The sequence below is a fragment of the Hypanus sabinus genome, unplaced genomic scaffold (genome assembly GCF_030144855.1).
Source record: "Hypanus sabinus isolate sHypSab1 unplaced genomic scaffold, sHypSab1.hap1 scaffold_893, whole genome shotgun sequence".
Lineage (NCBI taxonomy): Eukaryota > Metazoa > Chordata > Chondrichthyes > Myliobatiformes > Dasyatidae > Hypanus > Hypanus sabinus.
Window position 1 is genome coordinate 127,214 of NW_026781746.1, and position 12,064 is coordinate 139,277.

The 12,064-nt window shown below is 51.3% G+C and overlaps 1 protein-coding gene across 1 annotated transcript; it reads right to left on the reverse strand.

Moving 5' to 3' along the window:
* Positions 1 to 257: 257 nt before the first annotated feature.
* LOC132390430 (C-type lectin domain family 12 member A-like) lies at positions 258 to 11,379 on the reverse strand. Its single transcript, XM_059963036.1, has 5 exons — positions 11,322 to 11,379; positions 9,738 to 10,109; positions 2,771 to 2,919; positions 1,678 to 1,739; positions 258 to 956 (listed from the first exon to the last, which is right to left on the reverse strand). The coding sequence occupies exons 1-5, from the start codon at positions 11,344 to 11,346 to the stop codon at positions 761 to 763; spliced, it is 804 nt and encodes a 267-aa protein (XP_059819019.1). The 5' UTR covers positions 11,347 to 11,379; the 3' UTR covers positions 258 to 760.
* Between the last annotated feature and the right edge of the window lie 685 nt (positions 11,380 to 12,064).

Sequence of the window (12,064 nt, forward strand, 5' to 3'; positions counted from 1 at the left end):
AATTATTGCCCGTCAGCGATCTTCCCCTCCACCGAGAACATGTTCAAGAAGAAATGCCTCGGGAAGACCACTTTCATCACCGAGGAAATGCCGGTGAAATTCCACGGACTCCCGCCGGGAATTACCCTGTGTTCATCGAAACCATCGGGGAAGGGTACAGGCGTCTTAAAACTCAACCATTTACGAGCAGTTGCTTCCCCTCCGCCATCAGATTGCGAACGCTCCCTGAACACTTAAACACTCCATCGGTATTCAACTGTATGCAGTATTTATTAATTTTCCAAACTTATGTTAATTTTACAACTTTTCACCGTGCTGAGCTCACGTTGAAGTTGTACAAGGCGTCACTGAGGCCGCGTTTGGAGGGCGGTGTTCAGTTCCGGTCGCCCTCATGGAGGAAAGATGTCACTGAGCTGGAAAGAGTGTCTGAGGGAGAATTCCGAGGATGTTGCCGGGACTCGAGCGTCTGAGATATGGAGAGAAGACAAGAAGGATGTGTCTATATTCGTTGGAGCGTGGGTATGAAGCCAGGAGGGGCACAGATAGGGTGAATGTGCACAGTCTTTTTTCCCCTTGGTTGAGAGTGTGTATAGAGAACGGAGAGAGGAGAGGCAGAGACTGGGGTTCGATCGGGAGAGGAGGGGTGGAAAGGGAGTGAGTTAGAGAGATGAAGGGTAAAAAGAGAAAAAACAGTAGAAAGGGGGAGATGTAGAAATGGTTTGAGAGTGGGGCAGATTGAATGGCGAGAAGTGAGGTGCAGTCAGTTGATTGAACTCGGCCCCACGGGCTGTTGACAGAAACCTTGGATCTCTTCAGGAATATCCGTGTCTAAATGTGCCGACTTCTCGCAGATGAATCTGTGTTTCCATTTGCAATTATAACTCCCGTACGAGCCGCAGTTACTGCAGCTGGTCGACCCATAGGATATCTTGTACAGAAGATCAGAGGCCACATTTCTATCAAAGAGGGTTAGACAATTTCAATAGAGAAAAAACAGTCCCAGTAGACAACCGGAGACGTCGCCAAACTAATAGCTCTGATCTGCGCTCTCCCCACAGCCCCCTGTCAGCCTCGGAACTAATCCCATGATACCGCGCTCTCCCCACAGCCCCCGGTCAGCCTTGGAACTAATCCCATGATACCGCACTCTCCCCACAGCCCCCTGTCAGCCTCGGAACTAATCCCATGATACCGCGCTCTCCCCACTGCCCACAGTCAGCCTCGGAACTAATCCCATGATACCGCACTCTCCCCACAGCCCCCTGTCAGCCTCGGAACTAATTCCATGATACCGCGCTCTCCCCACAGCCCACAGTCAGCCTCGGAACTAATCCCATGATACCGCGCTCTCCTCACAGCTCCAGGTCCATGGCCGAACGAATCTCATTATACCGCGCTCTGCTAAAATCCCGAATAATGTCCCAAATTAATCCCACTTCCTCACCCTCTCGGGACAACACTCTGTCAGTCAACAAACTAATCCCGCGGCTCCACTCTCAAAACAACACCGAGCCTTTGTCCAAACTGATCTCACTGACTCCCTCTCTCCCCATAGATCTGGGTCAGAACTCAAACTAATCCCACTGCCCGACTCTATCCACACGACCTCGTTTCATTCTCCAAACTAACCCACTGTCCCAATCCAACACCACAGACCGGCAACAGTCCAAACCTCACCTGTTTGCGCATTTTCCGATCCAGTATGATACAGATTGATAGACAGCATTAGAAACAAAATTCTGTGAAATTAAATCATTTCAGATAATGTTTAGAAACAGACTCTGTCATTGCATATCCATGTGAAAGGACGGAGCAGAGAGGGAAACACCCATTGACTGAGCTCGGGAGTATGGAGGGAGATTCACTCTGTGTTTGACCCCGGGAGTGTGTGATGGGATGGTGTGGAGGGGATACACTCTGTGTCTGACCCCGGGAGTGTGTGATGGGACGGTGTGGAGGGAGACTCAGTCTGTGTCTGACCCCGGGAGTGTGTGATGGGACGGTGTGGAGGGAGATTCACTCTCTGTCTGACCCCGGGAGTGTGTGATTGGACGTTGTGGAGGGAGATTCACTCTCTGTCTGACCCCGGGAGTGTGTGATGGGACGGTGTGGAGGTAGATTCACTCTGTGTCTGACCCCGGGAGTGTGTGATGGGACGGTCTGGAGGGACATTCACTCTGTGTCTGACCCCGGGAGTGTGTGATGGGACGGTGTGGAGGTAGATTCACTCTGTGTCTGACCCCGGGAGTGTGTGATGGGACGGTCTGGAGGGACATTCACTCTGTGTCTGACCCCGGGAGTGTGTGATGGGACGGTCCGGAGGGAGATCCACTCTGTGTCCGACCCCGGGAGTGTGTGATGGGACGGTGAGGAGGGAGATTCACTCTGTGTCTGACCCCGGGAGTGTGTGATGGGACGGTGTGGAGGGAAATTCACTCTGTGTCTGACCCCGGGATTGTGTGATGGGACGGTGTGGAGGGAGATTCACTCTGTGTCTGCCACCGGGAGTATGTGATGGGACGGGGTGGACGGAGATTCACTCTGTATCTGACCCCGGGAGTGTGTGATGAGACGCTGTGGAGGGAGATTCACTCTGTGTCTGACCCCGGGAGTGTGCGACGGGACATTGTGGAATGATCTTCCCAGGAGTGTGGGCGGGGGGGGGGGGGGGTGTCGGTGGCCGGAGTAGGATTGTGTGGGGGGAGAATCACTGTTTGTCTCATCCCGGGATCTCCTGATTACTGATATCTCTTCTCAGGGCAAGACATACCTTTTCCTTGTTTGAATTTATTTCGAGGAGCCCTGAATCAAGTTCTGAACAATGTTGCCTCGCTCCATCATAAGTATTTGCGATCTTGGATATGAAATAACACCGGTCTTCATTTTTGATCCAGATTTGCGGACACGTTTGCTCTGCAACTAAGAATAAAGAAACCAGATATCTCCCTCCATAATTCCCGTCGCATCAACTGGGATCAGTAAAAAGTTAGCCTCCCTCCACACCGTCCCATCACACACTCCCGTGTTCAGTCACAGAGTGAATCTCCCACGACACCGTCCCATCACACACTCCCGTGTTCAGTCACAGAGTGAAGCTCCCACGACACCGTCCCATCACACACTCCCGTGTTCAGACACAGAGTGATTATTCCTCTACACGGTCCCATCAAACACTCCCGGGGTCAGACACAGAGTGATTATTCCTCTATACGGTACCATCAAACACTCCCGGAGTCAGACACAGAGTGATTATTCCTCTACACGGTCCCATCAAACACTCCCGGGGTCAGACACAGAGTGATTATTCCTCTATACGGTACCATCAAACACTCCCGGGGTCAGACACAGAATGATTATTCCTCTACACGGTCCCATCAAACAATCCCGGGGTCAGACACAGAGTGATTATTCCTCTACACGGTCCCATCAAACACTCCCGGGGTCAGACACAGAGTGATTATTCCTCTACACCTTCCCATCAAACTCTCCCGGGGTCAGACACAGAGTGAATCTCCCTCCACACAGTCCCATCACACACTCCCGGGGTCAAACTCAGATTGGATCTCCCTCCACACCGTCTCATCTCTCACTCCCTCCGCACCGTCCCATCTCTCACTCCCTCCGCACCGTCCCATCTCTCACTCCCTCCGCACCGTCCCATCACACACCAACGGGGTCAGACACAGAGTGAAATTCCCTCTACACCGTCCCATCAAAAACTGCCGAGCTCAGACACAGTGCGACGCTCCCTCCACACCGTCCCATCACACAACCCCGTGGTCAGACACACAGTGAATCTCCCTCCACACCGTCCATCACACACTGACGGGACCAGGCATAAAGTGAACCTCCCTCCACACCGTCCTATCAGACATACCCTGGGTCAGACACAGAGTGAATCTCCCTCCACACGGACCCATCACACACTCCCGGGGTCAGACACAGAATGAATCTCCCTCCACATCGCCCCATCACACAAACCTTGGGTCAGACACAGAAACAGGCTCCCTTCACACTGTCCATCACACTCTTTACGGGATCAGGCATAGAGTGAACCTCCCTCCACACCGTCCTATCAGACATACCCTGGGTCAGACACAGAGTGAATATCCCGCCACACCGTTTCATCACACACCCCCGGGGTCGATGTGAATCTCCCTCCACATCGTTCTATCACATTCTTGTTTGGATCAGACGCGGAGCGAAGCTCACTCCGCCCAGTCACGCCACTCATTCTAGCAGTCAAACATAGAGCAAAACCCGCTTCTTCCGAGCTATCACAGAATGTCAATCGCAGAGAGAAGGTCCTGATGCATCATCTCTTCACACAGTCAGAGTCAGACTCAAAGTGATGTAATACAGTACCGACCAGCCGAATCTCACAATCCCGGCATCAGACACTAGGCGTCGCTGTTTGCACAACGTCCCCTCACACTTTACAGGGTCAGATACAGAACGATGCTCCCATGGATTCTCCACCTTCCAGTAATTCCCTCCCCTTCCGTACTAGCATCCCAGTTTCACTCTTCCTCCTCCTCCAGCACCCTGTCACCTCCACCATGCTTCCACCTCCTACAACTACCCATGGAGAGTTCCTCTTACCTTCGTTAGAACCACAGACCACAACAGCACCATGCAGGCCCTTCAGCCCTCCATGCTGTGCCGTCCCATATAATTCTTAAAAACATGTACTAAACCCACACTACCCAGTAACACTCCATTATTCTTTCAAATATGTGCCTGTCCAAAAGACTTTTAAATGCCCCTAACGTTTTAGCCTCCACCACCATCGCTGGCAAGTCATTCCAGCCGCTCACAAACCCTCTGACTAAAAAGTCATAACCCTGTGGTTTCCAATAAACTTCCCTCCCTTACTGTTTACATATGCCCTCTGTTGTTTGCTATTGGTGCCCTGCAAAACAGGTACTGTCTATCCTCCCTATCTATGCCTCTCATAATTCTGAACACCTCTATCAAGTCCCGTCTCATTCTTCTACGCTCCAAACAGAAAATTCCCAGCTCTGTTAACCTTGCTTCATACGACTTGATCTCCACATCAGGCAACATCCATAGGGGAGGCTTCTTTACCTTTCCTGCCTATCCACTAGCTGCTACCCATAACCCACAGCTTCATTTTTCCCTTCACTGGCTTTTCATCTAGCACCTACCATCCTTAACCTTCCCACCCTTCCCCCACGTTCTCTATAGTGCCCCTGCCCTACCCCTCAGTCCTGAGGAAGGGTCACGATCATAAAACATTGACTGTTCCTTTCCACGGAAGCTGCCCGACCTGCTAAGTTCATCAAGCATGCTGTTTGTGTTGCCTTGACCGCATCATGTGCAGAGTACTTTGTGTTTAAGTTCCCTCCACACCATTCTATAACACACTCCCGGGCTCAGACACTAGATGTCGCACATTCCACACGGCCAATCACATTTTCCAGGGTCAAACACAGAGTGAAAATCTCTCCGCACTGTCCCATCACACACTCCCGGGGTCAGACACAGAGTGAATCTCCCTCCACACTGTCCCATTACACACTACCGGGGTCAGACACAGAGTGAATCTCCCTCCACACCGTCCCATCACACACACCCGGGGTCAAACACAGAGTGAAAATCTCTCCGCACTGTCCCATCACACACTACCGGGGTCAGACACAGAGTGAATCTCCCTCCACACCGCCCGATCACACACTCCCGTGATCAGACACAGAGTGATTCTCCCTCCACAAAGTCCTATCACTCACTCCCTGGTTCAGACCCAGTGGAATTCTCCCTCCACACCGTGCCATCACACACTCCCGGGGTCAGTCACAGAGTGAAACACCCTCTACACCGTCCCATCTCACACACAGCCGGGGACGCTGTGAAACTCCCTCCACATCGCTCTGTCACATTCTTTTGAGATCAGACGTGGAGTGAAGCCCACTCCGCACAGTCACGTCACTCATTCAGGTAGTCAAACAGAGAGCAAAACCCGCTTCTTCCGAGCTATCACAGAGATGTCAAACGCAGAGAGAAGGTCCTGATCCATCATCTCTTCACACAGTCAGGGTCAGACGCAAAGTAATGTAATACAGTACCCGACATGCCGCATTACACAGTCCCGGCATCAGACAGTAGTTGTCGCTGTTTTGCACATCGTCGCTTCTCACTTTCCAGTGTCAGACACAGAACGAAGCTCCCTTGAACTTTCCAGTTTCCAGTAATTCCTTCCCCCTACCTTCCCACATCCCAGTTTTAATCACTGGAATTTAGAAGATAAGGGGGGATATTGAAACATATAAAATTCGAAAGGAATTGGACAGGCTAAATGCTGGAAGGTTGTGTCCGACGTTGGGGAAGTCCGGAACAAGGTGTCACAGTTCTAGTCTAAAGGGGAAGCCTTTTAGGAAAAGGAAACACTTATATGAGGAAAAACGATATGAGGAAAAACTTCTTCAGACAGAGAGTGGTGAATCTGTGGAATTCTCTGCCACAGGAAACAGTTGAGGCCGGTTCATTGGCTATATTTATGAGGAAGTTAGATATGACCCTTTTGGCTAAAGGGATCAGTGGGTATGGAGAGAAAGCAGGTTCAGCGATCTGAGTTGGTTGATCAGCCATGACCATACTGAATGGCGGTGCAGGCTCGAAGGGCCGAATAGCCTACTCCTTCACCTATTTTCTGTGTTTCTTTGTTCCCTCCTCCTCCAGCTCCCTATCAGTTCCCTCATGGTACCGCTTCCTTCGACTATCTATCGTGCTTTTCTATTACATTCCTTAGAACCATTGAACACCACAGCACAATGCAGGCACCTCAGCCCTCCATGTTGTGCCAACCAATGTAATCTTTGCAAAATGTACTAAACCCACGCTACCCTATAACCTTCCATGTTTCTTTCATTAATGTGCTTGTCAAAGAGGCTCTAAAATACCCTGAATTTTTTAGCCTATTGGCGGTCTGGGAAACAGGCACTGACTCTCCAGCCTATCTATGCCTCTCTTAATCTTGTAGAGCTCTATCAAGTCCCCTCTCAGTCTTCTACGCTCCAAAGAAAAAAGTCACAGCTCTGCTAACCTTGCTTCATATGACTTGATCTCCAAACCCGGCAGCACCCATAGGGGAGGTTTCTTTACCGTCCGGCCTATACATTCCCTGCTACCCAGGATCTTCCCTCTTACCGGTTTCTCATCCAGCACCTACCATACTTATCCTTCCCACCTTTCTCCCATGTTCTCTATAGAGCCCCAGCTCCCACCGCTCAGTCCTGACGAAGGGTCGCAGCCATAAAACGTTGTCTGTTCCTTTCCACGGAATCCTCCCGACCTGCTGAGTGCATCAATCGTGATGTGCGTGTTGCTTTGCCCGCAGCATGTGCAGAATATTTTGTGTTTAAGCTCCCTCCACTTCGCCCTTTAACACACTCCCGGGCTCGGAAATCAGATGTCAGTCATTCCACATGGTCCCATCACATTGTCCAGGATCAAACAGAGTGAAATTCCCTCCACACTGTCCCGTCGCACTCTCCTTGGTTCAGACACAGAGTGAATCTTCCTCCACACCGTCCCATCACACACTCCCGGGGTCAGACACAGAGTGAATCTCCCTCCACACCGTCCCATCACACACTCCCGGGGTCAGGCACAGAGTGAATCTCCCTCCACACCGTCCCATCACACACTCCCGGGGTCAGGCACAGAGTGAATCTCCCTCCGCACCGTCTCATCATACACTCCCGGGGTCAGTCACAGAGTGAATCTCCCTCCGCACCGTCCCATCACACACACCAGGGGTCAGACACAGACTGAATCTCCCCCCACACCGTCCCATCACACATACCAGAGGTCAGACACAGTGTGAAACTCCCTCCACACCGTCCCATCACACACTCCCGGGGTCAGACATAGAGTGAAACTCCCTGCACACCGTCCCATCACCCACACCCGGGGTAGATATGAAACACCCTCCACATCGTCCTGTCACATTCCTTTGGGATCAGACGTGGAGCGAAGCTCACTCCGCCAGTGACGTCACTCATTCTAGCAGTCAAACATAGAGCAAAACCCGCTTGTCCCGAGCTATCACCGAGACGTCAATCGCAGAGAGAAGGTCCTGATGCATCATCTCTTCACACAGTCAGGGTCAGACGCAAAGTGATGCAATACAGTTCCCGTCCTGTCGAATCACGCATTCCCGGCATCATACAGTAGGTGTCGCTGGTTGCACACCGTCCCTACACACTATACAGTGTCAGACACAGATGGAAGCTGCCTTGAATTCTCCAACTTCGAGTAATTCCCTCCAGCTCCCTTCCTCTTCCCACTTTCACTCTTCCTCCTCCTCCAGCTCACTCTCACCTCCCTCATGGTTTTTCCTTCTTCCACTACATATAATGTTTTTCCCTTACATTCCTTCGAACAATAGAACACAAGTGGCACAATCCTTTAAAAAAATTACTAAAGCCACACTACCCCATTACCCTCCATTTTTCTTTCAACCCCGTGCCTGTCCAAGAGGCTCGTAAATGTCCCTAAAGTTTTAGCCTCCACCACCATCCTTGGCAAGTCATTCCAGGCGCTCACAACCGTCTATGTAAAAACCTTACCCCTGATATCTCCCCTAAACTTCCCTCCCTGACGTTTTACATATGCCGCCTGGTGTTTGCTATTGGTGCCCTGCAAAACAGATACTGACTATCCACCCTATCAATGCCTCTCATAATCTTGTAGACCATATCGTCCCCTCTCATTCTTCTACGTTCCAAATAGAAAAGTCCCAGCTCTGCTAACCTTGATTCATACGACTTGATCTTCACATCAGGCAACATCCATAGGGGAAGCTTCTTTACCTTTCCTGCCTATCCCCTCGCTGCTTCCCATTACACTCATCTTGATCTCAACCCTCACTTGTTTTTCACCAAGCACCGACCATCGTTAACCTTCCCAAACTTCCCCCACGTTCTCTATAGAGTCCCTGGCCCACCCCTCAGTCCTGATGAAGGGTCACGGCCATAACACGTTGACTGTTCCTTTCCACGGAAGCTGCCCGACCTGTTAAATTCATCAATCGTGCTGTGTGTGTTGCTTTGACAGCAACATCTGCAGAGTACTTTGTGTTTAAGCTTCTTACACACCGTCCCATCACACACTCCCGGGCTCAGATACTAGATGTATCTGCCTCCACACCGTCCCGTCACAAACTCACGAGATCAGACAGAGTGAATCTCCCTCCACACCATCCCATCACACACTCCCGGGGTCAGGCGCAGAGTAAATTTCGGTCCACAACGTCACATCACACATCCCGGGGTCAGGCACAGAGTGAATCTCCCTCCACACAGTCCCATCACACATCCCGGGGTCAGGCACAGAGTGAATCTCCCTCCACACAGTCCCATCACACACTCCCGGTATCAGACATACAGAGAAACCCCCTCCACACCATCCCATCACACACTCCCAGGGTCAAACACACAGTGAAACTCCCTCCACACCGTTCCATAACGAACTCTCCGGGTCAGAGAGTGAATCTTCCTCCACAACGTCCGATCACACACTCCCGGGGTCAGACACAGAGTGAAACTCCCTCCACACCGTTCCTTCACACACTCCCGGTGTCAGACACAGAGTGAATCTCCCTCCACACTGTCCCATCGCATACTCCCGGGGTAAGTGATGCAGTGAAACTCTCCACATCTTCCATTCTCACCCCCTGTTATATGGAGCAGTTGAAACGGAGGATGTCGTCTCACCTGTTCTCCTGATAAGGTATTGGCAAATCTGAGCTTTGTTTTCGGTGATGTTTCTGTACTTCATTTCGAGCTGATTGAACTGATAACGGAGATCGTTGTGCGTTCGATTCAGCTCCGAGAGATCCGAGTTGAGGACGGAAATGTTGTTTTCGAGAATAGTCAGGTTGTTGTTCATGGCGGAAAGACTATTCAGACAGGTTCTCTGAGAGAGAACCAGGAGGGAGTTCTCGGATGTCCTGGATTCAAGGGTTGTGTTCAACTCATGGACATGCTGTTGATATTGGCGCTGGGTCCTGTTCATCTCCTGATGTTGTTCCCAAAGTCTCCGGTAGTTTCGGTCGGCGGTGATCAGAGACAGTCGAGTCTGCGATACTGAGAGGGATAGTAAAGTATGTGTCAGTGACACGGTATGAGGTGTGTCGGTGTCAGATGAGGGGAGTGTCTGTGTCACAGTGAGAGGTCTCGATGTGACGAGGTCTGAGGAGTGTCGATGTCACTGTGTGGGGAGTGTCGGTGTCGCACTGAGGTGCGTGTCTATGTCACAGTGAGGGATGTGTGACTGTTATAGTGAGGGGCCTGTCGGTGTCACAATGAGAGATGTGTCGGTATCACACTGAGCAGTGTGTCTGTGTCACAGTGAGGTGTGTGACGACGTCACAGTGATATGTCTGTTTGTGTCACAGTGATTGACCTCTCTGTGACACAATATGGGGAATAATGGTGTCACAGAGAGGAGCCTGTCGATGTCACGATGTGGGGTGTGTTGCTTGCACGCAGAAGGTTGCATCATTGTTACGGAGAAGTTAGTGCCGGTGTCACAGTGAGGAGAGTGTTGGTGTCACGGTGAGCGGAGTGGTGGTGTCACTGTGAGGGGGGTGTCAATGTTGCGGTGTGGGGAGAGTAAGTGTCACGGTGAGAGGGAGTGTCGGTGAAAGGGAGTCACTGTTCTCCGTCTCGGTGTCACGTTCAGGGGAGTAGCGGTGTCACATTAAAGGGAGAGTCGGTGTCACGGTGTGGAGAGTGTCCGGATCACTGTGCTCGGAGTGTCAGTATTACAGTGAGACGGAGTGTCCATGTCACAGTGAGGGGGAAGTCCATGACATGGTAAGGGGCGTGACGATGTCCCGAAGTGTGGTCTGAAAGGTGTCACGGTTGAGGGACGTGACAGTGTCAGCGTTACGATGTGAGGTAAAAGTCACGGTTAGGGGAGTGTTGGTGTAATGGTGTGGACTGGACGGTGGCACGGTGTAGGGAGTGTCGGGAATGCTGGTGTCATGGATAGGGGAGTGTCGATGTCACAGAGAAGGGTGTACAGATCTCACGGTGAAGGCTGTGTCAGTGTAGCGGTGAGAGATGTGTCGGTGTCACGGCAAGTGTACTGTCGTGCACGGTGTGAGGGTACTATCGTAATAATGGTAAGGGTCTTCTCTATGCTATGTTGAGGGTAACGTCTGTGTCACGGCGAGGGTCTTGCCGCTGTCACGGTGAGGAACGTGTCGGTGTCAGAGTGAGCTTTTTGCGCTAACATTTCATTTGACTCTGTTTGTTTACGGTATGACTACACCCGGAGCCCGTTCCACTCACCATAGATCGAAAGCCCGGCCACCATCGCGACGAGGCCGATCGTAACGAGACAGAGTAGGGAGATCGATTTCCGATGTTCTGCTTCGGCTCCTGTTTCTGCGCACCTGTAGAGAGCCCATTCAGAGTGTGTGTGAAATCAGCCTTATCCCCCACTGGGTCTCCCTTCCACCCACCATCCGCGCCCTATCCCACCATCACGATCACCCCTCCCTCTCACAATCCCATCTACTTTCAGCCGTCATCCCCGACAGTCCAAATTCCTTGTCTTGGCAAAGTCTGACAGGTGTCTGACGGATTCCAGAGATCAGTCAGATCTGCACTGAGCCTCCTCCGCTCGAGAGGAAGCGACCCAGGTGTCCGACCTCTCGTTGTAACACGTGGCACCGAATCCCGACAGAGTCCTGTTAAACCTCTCCGGAAGCTCCCCAACGCCCTGACATCCTTCCGATAATGGGGTGACCAGAACTGTATACAATACGCCTGGTTCAGCCTAACCAGTGATTTTTGTTTTTATGAAGTTGCTTTATAACAGCCGAAGTTTTAAACTCAGTGCCCCAACTGATATAAGCTTGGTATAACTGATAATGGAAAGAATGATATAAGCCTTCTTCGTCATCCTCTCAGAATGGATGGACCAATGCATAGGTCCACAGGACCCCGGTGCTGAACAACACACTTGAAGGTTCTGTCTTTAATAGTCCGCTATCTCTGGATATTTGACCTACCAAGGTGCGACATTTTAA